General features: G+C 42.3%; 1 protein-coding gene and 1 pseudogene across 4 annotated transcripts in view; both read right to left on the minus strand.

Annotated features, from left to right (window-relative positions):
• Positions 1 to 20,789, minus strand: part of CAPN7 (calpain 7) — a 30,657-nt gene extending 9,868 nt beyond the window's left edge. For 2 of the 4 annotated variants that reach the window (XM_066627309.1, XM_066627306.1), the window contains exons 1-11: positions 20,578 to 20,789; positions 14,545 to 14,650; positions 14,043 to 14,200; positions 12,142 to 12,209; positions 11,191 to 11,385; positions 9,942 to 10,028; positions 7,896 to 8,022; positions 5,627 to 5,712; positions 4,194 to 4,287; positions 2,404 to 2,550; positions 1,964 to 2,070 (exon numbers count right to left, since the gene is read on the minus strand). In XM_066627309.1, the coding sequence (XP_066483406.1) occupies positions 1,964 to 2,070; positions 2,404 to 2,550; positions 4,194 to 4,287; positions 5,627 to 5,712; positions 7,896 to 8,022; positions 9,942 to 10,028; positions 11,191 to 11,385; positions 12,142 to 12,209; positions 14,043 to 14,200; positions 14,545 to 14,650; positions 20,578 to 20,679 (1,277 nt within the window). In that variant the 5' untranslated portion in view covers positions 20,680 to 20,789. Of the gene's footprint in view, positions 1 to 1,963; positions 2,071 to 2,403; positions 2,551 to 4,193; positions 4,288 to 5,626; positions 5,713 to 7,895; positions 8,023 to 9,941; positions 10,029 to 11,190; positions 11,386 to 12,141; positions 12,210 to 14,001; positions 14,201 to 14,544; positions 14,651 to 15,776; positions 15,822 to 20,577 lie in introns of those variants that run through there. The other 2 variants (XM_066627307.1, XM_066627308.1) reach the window with 2 other exon arrangements.
• LOC136654710 (5S ribosomal RNA) lies at positions 7,113 to 7,232 on the minus strand (annotated as a pseudogene).
• Positions 20,790 to 21,094: the final 305 nt, after the last annotated feature.

The raw sequence follows: 21,094 nt of genomic DNA on the forward strand, positions 1-21,094 counted from the left end.
TGCAGGCACATGGTGATGACATATGTCATTGCCAAACAACTGGGAATGCTAAGCTATGAGATGCATGGAACTCAGTTTGGCTGAGTTGAGGGTAGTGTGGTTGCACAGCTTAAAAGAAACAATGCCAGTCGCATCTCCACGCCTTGGCCTTTTGGGGGGGGGGGAGGGAGGGAAGAGAAGCGCTTTGAAATGCAGGTCCAGGCTTGTTATACACTGACTTTTTATACACAGATTTGACTCAACACGAATGGTCACTACAAATGAGAAGAAATGTGCTGATCCCTGGAGAAGGGGAAAAATGCATCCCTTTAAAATCAGTCTTAAAAACTGAACAGTTGTTTTAACAATAGCCTGGTTAATGAGGTGGGGGAGGGAGGGTAGCTGGCTAACAATCCATCAATCCTTTTCTCTCCAGGAGACCCCTCCCTTCCCCCTGAGCACTTGAAAGAAAGGTGAACACTTTGCATTGGTGAAGGGAGGGACTGAGTGAAGCGCTTGGAGGAAGACTGATTGATGGATTGTCTTCTTAATTACTTTTATCTTACATCACAAAGGTCAGTAAGGCTGTTTTTAAATCACCAGAGCAAAGAAACGTTTTTTAAATTGATTTGCTATAGTGTGTTTTTTGCCATCCACATGAGTGTTTGGAACGGAACCCACGCAAATAATGATGCTCAACCTGTATATTCTTCCTTGAATATATTACTTAAAGCAGCGGTTCCCAATATTAATAGTACCACAACATACCCTGTCCTCTGCAGTGGGTTGCAAAACTCCTGGTGGTGCTGAGGAGGTTTCTTCTGGCTTGTGTAGTGCCGGCCATTCTGCTGGCTCCTGCAGGTCCCAGAACGGCCTGCAGAAGCCTCCAAGAGACACTTCTGGTTTTCGAGGTAAACCAGAAGTTGCCTCTAAAAACCAGAAATGGCTTTTGGAGGCTTCTGTGGGTCATTCTGAAGCCTGCAACGGCCAGTAGAGTGGGTCCCCAGCTAGGAGTGACCCAGAAGAAGCTTTTAGAGTTGACCCATGCTTCCAGAATGGCTATGATTTGGAGCCATTCAGATGCAAGGGCCAGCCCACCACCCACCTCACATGGGCACGCGACCCACACTTTGGGAAAGAATGACTTAGAGACTCGTGTACTGCAACGGTCAAGAAACTGAGCTCTGACTAAGGACTTCTCCAGTTTGAATCTCGCCTCTGCCATGAATGAACTAGGTGGTCTTAGATAAGCCATTCAACTGACCAGATGCAAGATGAGATTACTTAATACAGGGCTGTCAACATCAAGGTAATATATGTGAAGTGCTTTCCATACTCAAAAAATATGATACAACTATTTGTATATCCTAAGAATTGCTACTCCTACGTTAGTCCCAATAACATACAAACCAAAACTTGTTCACTTTTCAACAATTTGCATATTTCCTTTTAAACAGGTTATAAAGTAAAGATGGTTGGGTAAAAGTAAACATACCATCATCTATATCAGGGGTGACAAACACGATGCCTGTGGGCCAAATGAAGTCCCCAGAAGCAATTTATCTGGTCCCCACTATGAATGGGCTCTCCCAGCTTGATAACTGGGCTCTCTCATATGTTGAAAATATGAACATGATTTGTACATTTTCTCTTCTGTCATTTGCAGCTAATGAATTTCTATGTGACAACAAAGTGCTTATTTTCTGGCCATCATCTGCTTAATGGTGTCACTTTCTCCTTAATAATGGTCTCATTTCAGCCTTCAGCAGGCACCATGAATGCTAACTTCGGCCCTCTATATGAAATGCGTTTGACAACCCTGACCTATATCAATCTCAACTCTTTCCAATATAGATAAGCCAAAACCCCACTCATCCATTTTTTCCAAAACTACCACCAGCAAGTGGGCGCAACAAACCTCATCATCAGACTATTTTGTATTCCATACCCTAGAGCCTCTTTGAAAGAAAATCAAAAATGTTACCTTTGGTAGAGCATCTTAAATGAACTGTCTTTGTTAAAGGATTGATTGTCTGAATGCATAGCAATCCTTTCAGGTATCCAACCAGTCAATGCATGGAGATCAATATTCTGAAACAGATTTCATCAGTAACAAAAATGACTGAGTTATATGGTACCAGAATATATTATGCTTCTAGAAAGTCATCCTTAACACCTACTATTGAATCTTAGGCAAAAAGTCTTGCTTCTTCAATAAGATAACTTCAAAATATTGCTTTTTCTAGTTTAGGTTATTTGCCATGTTGAAACACATACATACCATATTGTTCCTAACTTTATTTTTTTTTTACTGGTATCAATCTATTTCACTTTCCCTACGCTAGGTTAAAAGAACACTTATTTACCACAATATATCTGCCCGCATAGATATTTATGCCTTGCCAAGGACCAACCAGTACTCACAGAATTTGATCCTGGAAAATCATAACCTCCCATGACCTTCATGTAGGCTTTTTCTATCAATGACACCCAGAGTTCATTTTTGTTGTTTGAGTAGGAACAGAGTAGCTCTCCACTGTGATCTACTGGTAAGAAGTCATCAATTATCACCTGGACAAGACAAAATCAGACTGAGAGCACAAACAAGGAAGGTAGAGAAGCTATGCTTGGCATCAAAGCTAGCAGCAGGCTACCAAGAGTAATGGATCCAGCTTATGCTTTATTATTAACCAACTGTATAATAATGGGTGAATTCCATCCATCTTGATTTGGAAGGGACTGGATCTTTCCAAGACTTTTTGAAGAATTACAGGTAGATTATCCCTTATCTGGACTGGTTGGGACAGGAAGGTGTCTGGATTTCGGATTTGTCTGGATCGTGGAATAATTGCATAAATATAATGAGAAATGCTTGCTCTTTTCCCTGTTATCCATAAGGGTGTCTGCTGGCCTCTTTGACATTTTTCAACAATGTCTGTACACATCACAGAGCAGAGAACATAACTTACAGCCTGGATTTCAGAATAGTTTGGATTTTGGATGTCCGGATAAGGGGTAACCTACCTGTATTGGAAAAAAGTCAGGCTTTTCCAAAGAATTCTTTAAGGTTCATAAAGACCCAGCACAGAGGGAACTCCTTCACCATCACTAGTGCTCTCATGTGCTAATTTCCCTTCTCCCCATGGAGAAGGAGAGGAGGAAGAGAGGAAAAACAGCAGATGAGGAGGCCTGCTAAAGATGAAGGCTGCCCCCAAGTGCCTAGCTCTCTGAAGATTTTCAGGCATGTGTGAACCTTCCATCATCAACAGAACTTTAAGAACTTTGTTTTAATTTTTCCTGGCCAATGAGTTAGGAAGAACTGATAGATGGTTATACTTCCCACAATTCAAGCTGACAGAAAATGCTAGAAGCACTCATTAGGTCTAGCCTTGGCTACAATTTTTTCTTCTTCTCTTTGCCAATCTTCATGTATGGCAAGTTTGTAAAAGTCTAGAAATAGGCGTAGGAAGGAGAGAAACTAATATATTAGAAAACTGGTGCCAAGCAATTATAAGCAGAGATGAAATTCAGGAGTGTGGTGGCTGGGCTTAGTTTGCAATGGCTCAGAGATTTTCCAAACTGATTGGGTTTAGTTTCTAAGCCCTCATTCCAAAAACTATTCTCCATCCCACAATTTAAACCAGCTCCACAATGCAGCAACTCTCAGACTCCGTTTATAGCCTTGTAATTAGGGTAACTCATAAATCCTGCTTGCAGACTTTAGCCATTGTGAATGCTGTACCTAGGTACAGCATCCACGGATGAATGCCCTGAAGCCACTTCCTTGCCTGTATGCTGAAGAGGCAAGATACAGTACATAGTGGATCTCTCCCCATGTTAAGTATTTGTCTTTTCAAACAAACACTGTAAATATTTAGTTATTTGTGCCATTTAGTTATTTGATTTTTCTCTGTAAACCGCTTTGTGAAAAAAGCGGAATATAAAAGCGGTATATAAAGCAGTATATTAAAAAAGCGTTCTATAAAGCGGTATATATATAAAGCAGTATATATATAAAGCGGTATATAAATACTGTTAATAATAACAACAACAACAACAACAACAATATAGTGGGCATCAGAACATCAGGCAACGTACAGTGGGTATTTTGACAACAGAATGAGCGGAGTCTTTGGGATGCATCTTTATGGACACCTAACGTGGATACACCTGCACAGGGCTTCACTACAGCCAATAAGTGATCAGTTCCTCACCTTCCTGGGGACACCATTGATGTGCAGCTTGACCATGTACTTTCCACATGGATTATACTCTGGTTCTCCCTTTTTATTCTGAGGGTAAATGATGCTGTTTGGAAGAAAAGTAGTAAGAAAAAAAGATTACAATATATTCTGCATATACATTTTGTACTCAGTTAAATCCATTTCAATCCAAGGCTGTTTTACATCAGAGCTCAGATACGAGTGGTGTAGCAAAGGTATCTGGAGTTAAAGCAGTATGTACCATATGATGCAGTGCCAAAGCATAAAGCAAATATGTACCATATGATGCAGTGCCAAATTAAACAAGCCATGAATCAAGGATGGGAGCAGTAATGCACTATTAAACATTAAAACTAAAACACTGGATTATATCCAAAGATAGTGAATCCTGACTCAAATCAATAAAACTTACTACTAAGGTTGTCTACCTGATTTCACTGGTGATTAGCCATGATTCACTTTCTTTGGAGCATTTTAGAGCTCAGCTCTAAAATGCATGAGCAGGATCTTAAGTTTAGTCAGAATTAATGGGATTTAGGTTACAGTTCTACAGACCAGCAATTTTCCTGGTCCTTTTTCCTTTTCCTCCAGAAATTTGTCCAATCCCCTCTTAAAGGCATCCAGGCAAGATGCCATCACTACTTCCTGTGGCAAAGAGTTCCACAAACTAATTACTCGTTGGGTAAACACATCTCCCAGTGTGCCTACTAATATATGGTCCTCCCTCAAACACTTGTGGCATACCTGCAGACCATTCACGGCACACCATTGTGCTATTGTTTAAATTGCTGTTCTAACATTTCATACATTCACGCCCTCACTATTTATGTTCAGTATAAGCCTCAGAGCAATGGAGGGATCTTAAGTTTAGTCAGAATTAATGGGATTTAGGTTACAGTTCTACAGACCAGCAATTTTCAGTGTTTTTTTTTTTAATGGCACACTGACCTCTATGGTCTTTGCTTCTTGTAATGTCACTTCCAGGAGACTCTTGTGGGTTCTGTGACTCTTCTGTTTCTAGGGCAACTGTCTGTACTAACAAATTGCTCTTCTTCCTCCACCGGCTCCTTAGAGCCGGTGGAGGAAGACAGACAGACAGGGATCAATGTTGCTATTAAAGGGCAATTTTAAGGCTTTATGCTTCAGATTCCATCACGAACATGAGGAAAAATGGTTCCTCAGATGCTTTAAGGGCATATACATGCCACAGTGAGATTGAGGAGCAAAGCTGTAAGCACTCACCTGTGAACACTTCAGCACCAAACACTACATCTTGACATATGCAGTTTTTACATTTAGACAGATATGCACTTTTAAAGTGCTGACCTACTGTAATAACCACAATACAAGACACACACCGCAGCTTTACTTCCAACTCAATTCAAGAAAAATACATAGGGGAAAAATGCTACAGGAGGACATACCTGGTAATCAATTTTTTGTTATATCGCCTCTCATATGCTGCACTGATAGCAAGTGATGCCACAAAGGAACAATCTGACACAATGGTCTGAGAACAAAAAGGAGGAATGGGAGCAAAATGAATAGCAGTTCAACACAAACAATAATTCCCCCCCCCTCTTATTTCACATGAATTAATGCAATTTGAAAAGCTATACGGGGGGATGTCCCTGCAATTGCTGATCAGATTTCACTTATCCATGGATTGGGTCTGCAGGTCCCGTCCCCCCTGTGCATACTCCTTCCGGAGGTGAGGGGAGATTCCCTCTGCTTGCCTCCAGAGGGTCTTTCTGAGTCCAGCAGAGGCTGCGCACATCTCTCCGCTTCCTCTGCTGGGCACAGACTGAGGCTTACAGCAAAAAAGGGATTTCCTGTTTTTCAAAAAGCCGCTTGCCTCCAGAGGATGAGGAGATGTTCCCTGGTATCCGTGGTTTCACTTAAACGCAAGGGAGTACTGAAACGGAATGGAAACTCCGCGGATACTAGGGCACACCTGTACAGTACTGCCTTTTTGATAACCAGATTCAAATGCTTCCATGTTGTCCTGTCCACAATACAGAAGACAACATTCTTGATTAAATAACAGTTTAGCAGTGAGATACAGAAGCACGTGTTAGGTACAAGACTCACTGATGGAAAGATTCTGCATTCACTTCAAAGGATGGGGCAGAGTCACAAGACTGGTTTTCTTCTGAAGTTTTCATCATTTTCAGCAGTTGTTAAATTTAGGTAAGTAATTTTTTTAAAACACAACTGGCTCCACCACATGTGAAACTGCATATAGAGCAACAATTTAGATTTTCTGAATTTACAGGATTCTAGTAGCTCGCCAGATAACCCATTTTGCTAGAGCAGCTGGAGGAGAGATGCCAAATATGCGACTCGGTGGGAAGAGGCAAGAAAGGGCATCAAAGGCACAAACAATAGCCAGTCTTCTTTTCAGATAGCCTTCCTGCTGTCCTCTTTTGCTTTCCTGAAGCTCACTATTGTGCCAGAGTTAATATTCCCTTTTGTTTCACAAAACGGTACCATCCTTATCCACAGGCTTGGCATCCGCGATTTAAATATCTGCAGATGTCAAGCCCATGCCTGGAGGACCTCAGAAGACCTCCTGGAAGGAACTTCCAGTTTGCCAGAGAAACTGGAAGGGCTTTCCAGTTGCATCTGGGAGGTTTCTCAGGAGACCACATACACTTCCAGAGGCCAGGCACCCCCCCTCTAGGTAAGCACTGCAGCACTGCATGGGCCCCCTGTAGATTTCATTACTTGTAGAATTTGGTATCCATGGGGGGGGGGTCCTGGAACAGTTCCCCCGCAGATACCCACTGTACGATTACTAAGAAGCAACTTTAATTCAACTAAATAGGATTTATTTCCAAACTAACATTATTATAATAGGTTAGTAAGTATCATGGTTGGCAACCTTCAGTCTCGAAAGACTATGGTATAAGCCTACAGCACCCGGTATTCCCAGGCAGTCTCCCATCCAAGTACTAACCAGGCCTGACCCTGCTTAGCTTCCAAGATCAGACGAGATTGGGCATGTGCAGGGTAACAGTTGCTGCTGGTATAAGCCTACAGCACCTGGTATTCCCAGGCGGTCTCCCATCCAAGTACTAACCAGGCCTGACCCTGCTTAGCTTCCAAGATCAGACAAGATTGGGAGATCATGTTCAGTATAGGGAGATGATTGACAACCTTCAGTCTCGAAAGACTATGGTATAAGCCTACAGCACCCAGTATTCCCAGGCAGTCTCCCATCCAAGTACTAACCTTAGTACTTGGCTTAGTTTCCAAGATCAGACGAGATTGGGCATGTGCAGGGTAACAGTTGCTGCTGGTATAAGCCTACAGCACCTGGTATTCCCAGGCGGTCTCCCATCCAAGTACTAACCAGGCCTGACCCTGCTTAGCTTCCAAGATCAGACAAGATTGGGAGATCATGTTCAGTATAGGGAGATGATTGACAACCTTCAGTCTCGAAAGACTATGGTATAAGCCTACAGCACCCGGTATTCTTAGGCGGTCTCCCATCCAAGTACTAACCAGGCCTGACTCTGCTTAGCTTCCGAGATCATGGTATAAGCCTACAGCACCCAGTATCAAAAATTATGAAAAGTACACAGACACGGAAAAATCAACTCCCTCTGGTTCTTAAGGATAATATAAATTTGAAAAGTTCCAGCATATTTCTAGGATGCTACAAAGGATCAAATCTGAAATGCTGCTAACCTGTTTTATGCTGAAACTGGACACGGTATAGATCATTGTGGGATTATTTGCTATTTCATCCGGTCGTACCCATCGTGAAAACATGGCCTTTTGCTTGGGAGACAACGGCAGCTTGCCACATTTATCTCTGAAATCAAAACATTTTTTTGGTAGACAACAGCTGTGAAGTATACATTGACACATGTGTGCACACACACAGAGAGTGAGATTTTCTTAAATTTAAAGGCAGATGCAGGAAATGGCAGCTACAGAAAACACAAGATTTTCTTGTTGCAGAACTCTGTTATGTGATAACAATATCAACCTCTTCTGCCCAAACATAACTGCACAAGTTTATCAGTTATAAGTCAAGGGTAGTATAATCAAAGCTGGGTTTTGTTGTTAACAACAATATCTTTCTTTCTCTGGTTTGAGCATGGCATTTCTATTTACAGTTGTGTAGGTGATAAATGGGAATCATTTCTCTAGAAAGCAGCATTTCTTTTCCATGCCTCTGACTAACAAAAGTTGCTTCATGACTGCAAGGTCATGAGCCCAAATAAGACAGCTGGTACATGGCAATGAACCGACAATGTCAAGACATTTAACTCTGCAGCAGAAAGCAACTGTTTAATCCCATTCTTATATACTCAAAGAAAAGTTCTTTAACCTCCATTAAGATGTCTGTGATGGGTGGGTGGGGGAATCAAGGGAGTTCATGCTCAGTAATTAGCTATATTTTGACTATAATAATTTGTTTTTGTTCACTGCTTTGATTAAGATTCCAGTCAGAATATTATACAACTCATCTTTTTAACAATGCATATGAATAATCACTGCCATGATAATTATAATCAGATAAAAATATAACCTATTTTTCAACAAATTGATCCATCGTATCCTCCTCTTTTGCTCTTAAGATATGTTAGTTTTACCAGCTCTGCTACTCTCCATAACCTTGTTAACCAATCTACTTGGTGGCTGGTGCTTCAGTTATTTTTCTGGGCTGCAGTCAAATAATATTTAGTCCATTCTAGATCACCCTTTAATAAGATACCATTGATAAAGCCAAAACCACAGTTGTCCAACAAAAATATCTGTTGTTGGTTCAAACAGTGGTTCCCAATCTGTGGGTCACAACCTCATTTTTGGTGAGTCATGAAGCCCCGAGTTGAGCTTCCAATGAACACACTGGTGATGGAAAGATCAGATAACCAGTTGCTTCAAGCCCAGAAGCTATTAAAAAAATCAGATAGCTTCTAATTGCCCTGCAAGGGCTCAGCTCCTGCAGTTTGCAAGTAGCTAAGCTCTTGCAGTTTGCAAGCTTGTGTAAATATAGGGAGATAAAGTGTTTGAGAGTCTCTTTTTCTAGTTATTATGATTTGTAAATAAAAGTAATATTTTTCTAGTTCTCTTTTTTAAAGTCTCTTAAATCTAGGTAGGTCCCAATAGAGCGTCATTTTAAAAAGTGGGTCCCAGTGCTAAAACGTCTGGGAACCACTGACCTAAGACATTACACCTGCTACTTCTTTCCAATAACCAGCAATCTTTGGGCAACTCCAAAAATGTGTAATATGTCTGCTCCCCCTCCAGAATTATGCTGTCAACATTTACCTGAGTAGGTTTCATAAGTCCATTTTAGTTTCTTAGCAGGTAAATACCACCCCTATATACAAATTTGTGATACACTTTCATTTTCTTTTTTTTAAAATGTGGCGATAGAGAGCTCACTAGACTACAACAAGCACCTAACATTTGCCAACAGTTTTCAAAATTCGCTTAATCTGATTCAGGGTGGTAAGCCATTAACATATTTGGATGCATTTTCTCTCAATGGTAGTATCAAGTGACAATTTAGTACTGGCAAAGCTTATTTGGCTTTTAAACTTTGAATTAATTCAGCTATGATGGGAGGTTATCCATGCATTTCATTTTCCACACACTTCTGACACTAAGGATTAAAGTCACTATAATTATAATGTTTTTACCCGACACCAAAAACTTTCAAGAACCAAAAGTCATGTAGAAAACATTTCAGCAAGAACACAGAGAAAGATATTCACTTACGAGAAAGGCAACGGAAAAGCAAAACGCTCTCTCAGGTCCACACTCATGAAAGGGACATACTCAATGCCATTTATCTTTGATGTCTTCCTGCGTAACATAATATTAAAACAAGATGCAAAGTGTTAGAAGAACACTCCTACCCATAATCTATTTGCTTCTTATCATGCCATTCCATTCATGTGTAGCTAAAGTAAACCTGCCTGCCTATCACAATGAGAACGTAATCCTAACTGGTTGATAGCAGTGTCTGGGGCCTCTAAACAGTTTGGGAACCACTGGACTAGAGCACGGGTCTCCAGACCCCAGCCTGAGTGCCAGATGCAGCCCTCAACAAGCCTGTGGTCCTCTGCAAGCCTCTGGCCTGCTGAACTGAATGTGACCAGAGCTGTGCTCCAGTTGCATCTGGAGGAAGTTCTGACAGCTGCGGAGACCATGTGCCTCCCCTCAGAATGTCTTCTAAAGGCCTAAAAAAATCACTTCCTGTTTTCCTGAAAACCAGGGCTTTCCTGAAGGCCTTAGGCTTTCTAATGTATTTATTTAAATTTTATATTTAAAATTTATTTTCCCGGCCCTCAACACCATGCCAGATATTTGATGTGGTCCTCTGGCCTAAAAGTTTAGAGACCTTTGGACTAGAGGAATGGCATTCTCTCCTACAGCATGGCTGCTTCGTAAACTGTGTGTTATGGTGATGCCATGGTAACCAAACCAGTAGACATGACACCAAAATTCTGATTTTTAAAAAAATAAACAAAATCTCTGCTGGATGACCACTGCCTAAGTTATGGCAAAACAACAGCATCTTCCTCAATCCACCAGGTGGTTTTATCTCTTTGAAGCCAAACAGCCAGCCACTGATAGCTTCCCTCTGCTTACTTCAAAGCTGTCTATAAAGTCCTACTTCTCTCTGAGTCTTTTTTTTTTTTAAAGGAGAGTAATAAAAAAAGGCAAGACAGTCCCTATTCTAGCAGAAAAGCTATTCCCCTAGATCTGTGTAATTTATCACCTGCATATCATGCTGTTAGCAATTTGCTAACATTTTGGGGAAAAATGTGGTTGGGACACTTGATCATCTGGATAAACTCCTACACTTTTATCAGATTTTATAGATTTAAAGAGCTATGTGAGACTTGCTGCAGTTTCAATTTGGCAAAACATTTAGCTAGCGTATCATCTAATATTTTAAAACTAGGCAAACCATACTAGACCAATCTATAGTAAACAACGGACCTACAATTCCTTTCCTTACCGGAGCACCTCAATTTCTTCTCCGGTGTATCGTAGCCCTTGAGGTTCACTGGCATGCACAGCTCTGACAGTCTGCGGTTTATCGTTCAAGGAAAAATCAGGCCCCAGTGGAAAAAATGTCCTCACAGGCTGAGTTGGTTTCACTGCAGCAGGCTTGTCTTTCTGAGATGACTTTGAGTCTTTCAGTGCTTCAGCTCTGAACAAAGTTTGCATTTTAAGTTGCAGCAAGAATGACTGAACAATTCTGTTACTTGTTCATCCCTTCCTTATGCACATTCACTTTTCCTAGATTAACACCTGAAAGGGCTACTACTGTATTTTGTTCTTGCTAAAGAAACTGGTCATGAGATACAATTATGTGCAATCAGGGAACATAACTCATGCCACTCTCTCTGCTGTTGTAAGGTTTTAAATACATGGCACACAGAAGTGAAATAAGCTGCAGTTTCATATTTGGCTTTCTCACTTCCTCCTTTAAAATGACATCGAGCACTCAAGCATTCAATTGAACTCAAACTCAAGCACCAGTGCAATGGCCTCGAATATAACATCTTTGTAAGCAAGTCCACAAAATTACGAACAGCCCAATCCTGAGCTGCCCGGAGCTATGGGACCCGGCGGCTCCACAAAGGGCTCCTGCCAGATCCAGAGCCTCCCGTGCTACCACGGGAGGATCCTTGGGAGAAGGGGACATTTGTCCCCTTCTCCCAAGTAAGGGAAGCAGTCCAGCAATGGGGCTACTCACTTTAGCAGCGACTGTTTGGTCACCACTAAAGTGAAGGCGCTCGTGTAGGGCAAGCAGCCCTGCCCGAGCACCCTGGATCCTGAACGCAGGCGCCTGCTGCATGCTGGCTCAGCACTTCAGGGAGAAGTTTTTTTTTTCTTCTGTGACAATGGAGAAATGCTTAGGATTTACAGCTTTCTCACTTATACAACATGCAGAGAAACTCACCTGTCCAATGCCTGCCGAGCCAACTTGTTCAGCTTTGTTTGGAGAGTTGTATCTGAAGTTTCATTCGCCTTTAGTATTAAAAAAAGATCAAAATGCCTAACTGTTGATCTACTACTATATATACACTAAAAATTAAGATGTCAGTGGTTAGTAGATTTCCACTCCATCCATTTATACACATTAACTACAGCCACTGTTTAGAGAAACATAAAACCTATTTACACTTTCCGGCAACTACGCAAGATAAAATGGATTTGAGCCAGAGCATCCAATTTTTGAAAGATGGTGCACGATAGTTGCTGAGAGCCACTATGAACATGGAAGTTCAGGTTACAAATCCATTGACAGCCTCAGTGGGCCCATAAGCTGGGCTTCCAACTACATAACTGTTGCTCTTAGACACTCTCTCTCAGTTTCAGTCTCCCATCTGCCACATGGGCATACCCTACCAAGGCTGTGGGAATGATCACCGAGGTCATGTATACAAAGCATCTATCCAACAGAGATAGGCAGTGAGGGCTGCAAATCATGCTGTTGTCAATAAAGCTGAGCCAGGGAAGATGAAATCTTTTCCACTCCCCTCCCAACAGGCGGGATTTCAGTTTTGTTGCACTGATGTAGTCCTTTAAACTCAGCTCGTTAAAGAGAAAGGGGGAAAGTAATAGTTGCAGCAGCCATTTATATGCATGGGTCCCCCACCCATTTAGTTGCATACATGAGGAAAACTTCTTCTACACCTGTATAACCACTAGAATGCCTGTCACAAATATTAAGTGTTTATATGGGGCCTCCCACATTATCCGTGGATATTCCATTTCCATGGACAAGGAAACCTGAAGGTAATTAAATCCTTAATTTAATGGGTTTTGAGGGGCCTGTAATCCTCTGGAGGTGAGGGAAGCTGTGCTTCCCTTGTCTCTGGAGAGTCCATGTGGGTTTGGGGACCAGCAGATATTGAAATCAGCAGGTCCCGAATCTGTGAATACAGCAGGCCCACTGTATTTAGCATTTCCCACCACCACCAAGCAGGATATCATTGAAGAAATGCAATGGAATCACATTCTTCAGAGATATGTATAGTAAAACTTCCTAGGCTTAGCCAATCAAGACCACTACAAAAGCATCATTCAGTACTAAAGCAGAGATTAATGTACAGCACAAAAATTTGCTTGAAATGAAGTGTAACATTAAATACATAGCAGAGAACAAAATAACTTTTCACATTGGCCTTCCAAAATATCGTCAAGAAAAGAAATAACGCACTTGGTGGAGTTACATCATGATGACGAGCTCTTCCTTTCAATGTGTTTTGGCTACTGGTCTAACTGGCACAAAAAAGTGGTACCTTTTCCAGTAACACCCTAAAGATTGGTGCTTATCTCAGAAAGCAAGGACCATGAAATAACTCTGAAATCACTCCCCCATCCCATACCATGTATCCCAGTAGAATTTACCACATAAAGCATATCTGCATAGGGGAAGTTCCTGCAGCGGTATTTTAAAATGTTCCAGAGAATATTTAGATACGGGACACATACAAATAAACTTGAAGCAAGGTATACAGGTACCACTTTTTAAGCCAGAGTCGAAGGGTGTGCAGTCACATCATGTTTTCCACTAACAATGGCAGGGACTCAGTGCAAGGAGAAACTGACAGCATTACAGCTGAAGGCAAGTTCAACAAGAGTACTCATTCTTACAAAACACACACACACACACAAGACAACACTACAGTTCCTTCTATAGACTTCTCGAGTGTGAATTGTTCAGGAGAATCTGTCAGCTAAAGTTTAAAAACTCTGATGTGGGCACACACCCCTGCATGTCAGTCTTCTTCATAAAAATGGAAGAATTTCTTACCATAAGGTAATTCCACCAAGTTAAGTTGGAGCGTAACATACGGTTTTCAAACAGAGTTCCACTGCTTCCGTGTACAGTTCTATGGCTTCCTCCGCATTGCCTTTTTCGTCTTCGTCAAAAGCCTGGGTGACCAGGAAATGGGCACGCTCCAAGTCCAAGTGTTGCTTTGACTTCAAGGGATCAGCTTTCTGTGATTGGACTAGATTAGGAAGGATATCATTAGCTAGGAAATCATTACACATAGAAATGTGTAGCGGAGTCACCTGCGTTGTTTGAGAGTGACTTAACACTGCTTGTTAAACATACCCATCACTAATGTGCTTCATTTTAGAGACCACTTCAAACGTTACAAAATACTTATACTTCCGGATGAGAAGCATATCCATTTCCTATGCGAAGAATATGAACATTTTCATACTGTGTACTTTGCATTTAGCACTTTCAATCTCCTTATGAGAGTTTTGAGTGTACTAGGAGGGACATGGAAGAGGCTATAGTTTCTACTTGGCTGATTCCAAATCAAAATAGACTTTTTTTACTAACCTGAGTATAGGGCTTGAACTCTTTCCAAGTATTCGCTTATTTTCCCTGGAATGTTTTCCAGTGTTGATCCTGCCATTGCAGCATAAATCAAAGCTTGTGCAGCTTCCTGGTGGGAGAGAAAACATAACACGAAGAATAAGAAAACACAGCATTGTAGGTGGCCATGCTAGTCCATTAGAAGGCAAATACACAATCCAAATTAGGATAATGACTTTATCAGGACCAAAAACTAACAGAATGTCAACGAGCAAGCTCTCGAATCCATCAGGATTCTTCAACAGGCCTGATGCAAGAGGAGAGGAATACTAAGGACACACTCTAGGTTACTCAACAGTCTGCACTTTATAAAATAAAAAGATGGAGTTCTGGTTTTCATGTGGATTTGAATCCATGTCTGAACTATGAGATTGTTTCAATACATAGGCACACAGCTGCTTAGACCAGGGGTCTCCAAAACCCGGCCCGGGGGCCAGATGTAGCCCACAGCAAGCCTCTTTCCGGCTCCTGGCCAACCTCTTGTCCCTGAAAGCCTCTGGCCCACTCAACTGAACAAGACCAGAACTGTGCTCTGATTGTGTCTGGAGGGTGTTCGGAGGGCAAGAGAGGTTGAATGAAAGAGCCCCTTCATTCATTTATTCACTCATCTAAGTTCCATCTCTAATTTATTTATTTAAATTTTATATTTAAATTTTTTTTCCAGCCTTGCACACCAGATATTTGATGCGGCCCTCTGGCCAAAAAGTTTGGAGACCCCTGGCTTAGACAAAGAAAGTAAGCAAAACACAGTTGAATCCCTGCATATTCTGAAATGTAAAGACTGTAAGCAACTAACAGCACAATCCTATGCATGTCTTTTCAGATGTAAGTCCCACTGTGTTCAATGGGGCTTACTCCCAGGAAATGTGTATAGGATTGTGCTACAAGTCTTCAGCACAAATTTGAAACACGCAGGTTCCTTCCAAGCTAGAGATCTGGAAAAAAGCAGATGGACCTGACTTTTCAAAGCAGGAGATAAATTTAAGATGTTATACAAGGGTGAACATCCACTGGAGCCAATTGGGAGCATCTGTAACTTGTTGAAATCACCCGCTCCCCCCACTTGATTCAAGTCCATGCAAAAACTTCCCAAAATCCAACATCAACATGCAAGAACCAGCATGGTATAGTGTTTAGGAAGTTTGAATACGACCAAGAAAAACTTGTTCAAATTCCTACTTAGCCATGATGCTCACAGGGTGTTCTTGGGCTGGTTGGTATCTCTCAGCCTGATCTACATCACAGGGTTGGGGAGGAGGGTAGAACCATGCATTCCAAGTTCCTCGAGGAAGGATGGGATAAAAACAAGTAGCATTTTTATTGCAATTGGTGCAATTGTATCAAACTTATGAAATGTAAGATAGAAATCTTGTAAAGAATCAAGGTTGTAATCCTATGCCCGCTTACTGGGGATAACCAAGAAAAGACTTAGGAAAGTGGTACTTTCCCTTGTCAAAAAGAAGGTTGAAAATCCAGATTCAGAATATCCAGGTTCTACAACTAAAATAGGCTGTAATCCCAAACACGCATACTAAAGGGGTAAACCCAACTAAACACAATGAAACTATAAAGTAAATGTGAAATTGTGCTGTTAGAGGTGCAGTCCAATTTTTTTTATTGGGTAGAAACAAGTAACTTACAACTGAACCATGAGCCAGGAAAAATCTAAGCACATGAAAAGAGAAGGTAGATCAATCCAGTTTGCAAAGGCACTACATGCTACCACAACAGGTATAGTCACATGAAACTGAATCAAACTTTTAGAAGATCACCACACCCTTCATACGTATCTTCCTGACAACAGGTCAAACCACATTTCCAAAACATTCATTGCATGTGTTTATATCTATTAAGAACCAAAGCAAGTGCTATTTTTGAGCCTATATCTGACAGTACAGCCCAGGTATGTTACTGCCTGGTTCTGCCTTGAAGCCAAGTTCAAGGAAATGTTATCCTATGAGATACATGGGAATGTATGACAGCACCAAAGTAACTCACTACATACAAATGTACCAACTTCTCTATATGTCATCTATATATTATTATGTAATGAAAGTTCAAGGCGGGGAACAAAACAACATGAAGTATAAAATATAGTACATATTTCCCTTTATCAGGCTTGCATGTATATACTTGCCTGCCTGTGGCTACCAGGGGCTGATTAAGAATTATCTCCAGATGAACAGTCAGGGAAACTCAGTAAGAGATTGGTTTTTATTTTAGGTGACAAACAACTAGAATAAATAGCCAAAATAAATATAAGTGACTCTTCTTAAGGTCTGAAAAGCAGTTTGCAATTTGGCTGGGCGGGGAAGTCACAGAACTCCACCAAGCACATCTTTGGCTACAAACCATGGTTTGGATCCAGCCTCATGCAAGGATATGTTTCCTTTACAATTGACCAGACTAACTACATTACATGTTCTGCAATCCATTCACACTTATCTGGGAGTAACTGAATTCATGGGACTTACTTCTGAGTAGACATACCTACTGACCGTACTGTTAGAAACAGTTTACAAAACCTCCAAAACTTCCTACACATGCCACTATCCACAGCCACTAACTTTATTCAGTCTTTTCATTTTCCCAAATTCATGCATGTTATAGCTGGCATTTTGCTATTAGTAGGCCCATTTCATTTGGAACTGATCCAATGCATTATTTTCCAAACAGATCATAAAACAGTCACATCTGGCCAGAAATTCTGGAGGCTAGCCACTTTTGGAAACTTATATGCATAGCTCCCTGTGTCCACATAACACTGGTCAACCAACAGAAGGTTTTACGTGGCTTCTGGGTGGTGGTCAAGTATAATGTGTTTACTACTACTACTACTACTACTACTACTACTAAAAATCTAACAAGTAGACACTGCCTTTTCCATGTCTTGTCATTCAAACTTGGTACTGTCACTCAAACTTGGACTTGTCATTTGAAGATGGTACTGGTAAGAATCTATTCTTCTTTGAGATCACAATGTGACAGAAGGAAGGATGCATTCCCTACACCAGTGGTTCTCACACATTTAGCACCAGGACCCACTTTTTAGAATGCGAATCTGGCAGGACTCATCAGAAGTGATGTCATGACCAGAAGTGACATCATCAAGCAGGAAAATTTTTAACAATCCTAGGCTGCAATCCTAACCCTAATCCCAACCATTTCAGACGGCATATAGGTAATCATGTTCTACTATTCCCTTTGCTTCATTGCTTGAAAAGAGAACATCAGCACAACAAGAAAAGACTACAGAATGCTTTTAATGTGGAAAAACTATCAAAATGGCTTGCCACAGCTCAGTAGCATACTACTTTCTCTTCTACCATCTAACTGTGCTGCATGTGTGCGTCCAGTCTATTTTTGTTTCGGTGATTTATCAGCTCCCCCCATCCCAAAGATTCAGCACAGGTAACAATAGTAGGCTAACATTTTTATGGTGAAAGAGGCAACATGTGAGCAGAGGTAACATCTAATTATGATAGCCCATCCATTAAAGGGGACCTTTAAGGCCATCTAGTCTAACTGCCTGCTCCAGTCAAGAAAATCCTCTTGAGCGCAACTCCAAAAGGTGCCCCATCAAGCCTCTGTCTGAAGCCCTCCAACAAAGAGGAACCAACCACTTCCTTCATTATTATTTAATTGTGAGACCAGCAATAGAGTAACAAGTTGGTAATCATTCTATAGTTGATCTGGTTTCACAGTTATTTTCCCCTAACAATAAACCAAAATCTTTCCTCCTGCAGCATATGCCCATTTGATCTAGTCCAGTGTTTCTCAACCGACTGAGGAAGTGTCTGGTAGTACAAGCGGGACCCCTGGACCCCCACTGCCTGGCAGCAAGACAGGCAATGCAACATAATAAGCGGCAAGAGAAGGCTTGGTTCCGAGCACCAGTGTCTGCTTTTTGAGAGCTCAAAAGAGCCCTCCCATCCATCCTGAGCCTCTTACTGGTGTTTGCTGTGTCTGGTTTCCCAACCAGTAAGTAACTGGCAATTGACATCATCATCAATTACTTCCAGTCATACTTTCAACAGGTGGACCATGTGAAGTGATTTAGTGAGGGGTTGAGAAACACTGATCTAGTCCTGCCATCTGCATCTTGCTCTCTTCCTCACCTCCCTCCCCTTTAATCTGTCAATATTCCTTAAAAAGAAAATGTCATTTTCTTAACTGTATCTTAGTTCAGATGTCTGTGTCAGTCCCAGAGACAACCTGTACAGTGAATACAGAAAATAACCTCTCTTTGACCTTAAGGCCAGTTTCAGGGGACACACAGGCTCCAACTTTGGTAAATCTCCAGTGGGGAAACGAGGGATCTAAAGCAGTGTTTCTCCACATGTGGCGCCCACTGTACCACTTCACATGGTCCACCCATTCAAAGTATCACTGGAAGAAACTGGCGATGACATCATCACCAGTTACTTCTGGGTTGGGAGGTCAGATGTGATACAACAAACACCAGTAAGAGGCTCAGGGTGGGCAGGAGGGCTTTTTCAAGTGCAGAATAGCATGCTTTGGAGCCTTCTATGCCAGTGGTTCTCAAACTGTTAGCACCGAGACCTTTTTAGAATGCAAATCTGTCAGGACCCACCGGAAGTGATGTCATGACCAGAAGTGACATCATCAAGAAGGAAAACTTTTAACAACCCTAGGCTGCAAACCTACCCACCAACCAATGGGATAATAAGTCCCATTTACTATCATTGTTCAAAGCATATATAGAGAAGCTCAGTGTTTCTCAAACTGTGGGTCAGGATCCACTAGGTGGGTTGCAAGCTAATCTCAGGTGAGTCCCCATTCATTTCCTTGATGCTACTATGGAATGTGATTGCATTTGGGAAAATGTTACAGACCTGTACTTTTAAAAAGCTACTGTTATGTTGGCAACCTTCAGTCTTGGAAGACTATGGAATCGCGCTCTGGATAGTGGTTCTGGCACAGCGTCTAGTGTGGCTGAAAAGCTACTCTGGCACAGCGTCTAGTGTGGCTGAAAAGCTACTCTGGCACAGCGTCTAGTGTGGCTGAAAAGCTACTACTTAAAAAGCTACTATGTTCCTTAAAAAGGAACAATGATAGTCAATGGGACTTACTCCTGGGTGTGGGTAGGACTGCAGCCTAGGATGGTTAAAAATTTTCCTGCTTGATGTCACTTCTGCATCATGACATCACTGCTGGTGGGTCCTGACAGATTCTCATTCTAAAAAGTGGGTCCCGGAGCTAAATGTGTGACAACTACCAGAGTAGCCTGTTCAAAGTACAAGTCTGTAACATTTCCCTAAATGCAGTCACAGACCATGGGAGCATCAAGTCTAAGATACCAAAAGTAAAATACTGAAATGAGTGGGGACCCACTTGAAATTGACTCGCGATCCACCTAGTGGGTCCAGACCCACAGTTTGAGAAACACTGTGCTATGCTGTTCGTTGTGTTGCATTCTTACATAAGAACATAAGAACATAAGAACAGCCCCACTGGATCAGGCCATAGGCCCATCTAGTCCAGCTTCCTGTATCTCACAGCGGCCCACCAAATGCCCCAGGGAGCACACCAGATAACAAGAGACCTCATCCTGGTGCTCTCCCCTACATCTGGCATTCTGACTTAACCCATTCCTAAAATCAGGAAGTTGCGCATACACATCATGGCTTGTACCCCATAATGGATTTTTCCTCCAGAAACTCGTCCAATCCCCTTTTAAAGGCGTCTAGGCTAGACGCCAGCACCACATCCTGTGGCAAGGAGTTCCACATATTCTTGGTCTTGCTGCCAGGTGGCAGACGTCCTGGAAGTACCACTGGGTGGTACCCCCTCAAGTACCACTGGGTGAGAGCCACTGTGGGGAAGCAGCCACCCAGAAAACACAAGCTGCTGGCTCACTCATTCACCCTCGCTGCCCAGCCTCTGCACCTGCTGCTGGGGCGCAGGACAGCCACCTGGCTAAGGGGTCTCCCCTCCCAGGGTTCCACAGGAGGAGGCAGCCCCGCTCTCCAGTACCTTGTAATAGAACACCGCTTCCTGGTAGCGCCCCCCCTGATCTCTCTGCACCGCCAGCTGCGCGAACTTCACCGCGTCCTGCTCCAGCGTGGCGGCGTCCATGGCTGCAGCAGACCCACAGGGGCGCCCGCAGCCACCTGCTCTCAGCGCGCGCTTACTCTCCCTCTGACGTCACAGCCACCCTGAAATAAAAAAGGGACTTCCTGGTCGCTGCCCCCTCTGGAATATTTACATTCTAACACGCATGCGCGGAAACTTCCCTACCTGAGCGTCACCTTGCCTCTTCACGCATGCGCCGCATTTCGCGTCTTCCCCAGGCGCCTGCGCAGACAGTGCAAGTGAAGCCAGTCTGCCAGGTGTCTTCTTAAGGGCGCTCATGCTTCCTTGCAGTGCAGATGGGCGTCCTGTAACTGCTCAGTGGTTTGGGTTCTGTGACTGGGCTTTGCTAGGTGCTGCTGTGCTGAGTTGTTGTTGCAGAAGCTGAGTGTTTGTTCTTGCAAAAAACAAAAACAACACA

Source organism: Tiliqua scincoides, chromosome 5 (genome assembly GCF_035046505.1).
Source record: "Tiliqua scincoides isolate rTilSci1 chromosome 5, rTilSci1.hap2, whole genome shotgun sequence".
NCBI lineage: Eukaryota > Metazoa > Chordata > Lepidosauria > Squamata > Scincidae > Tiliqua > Tiliqua scincoides.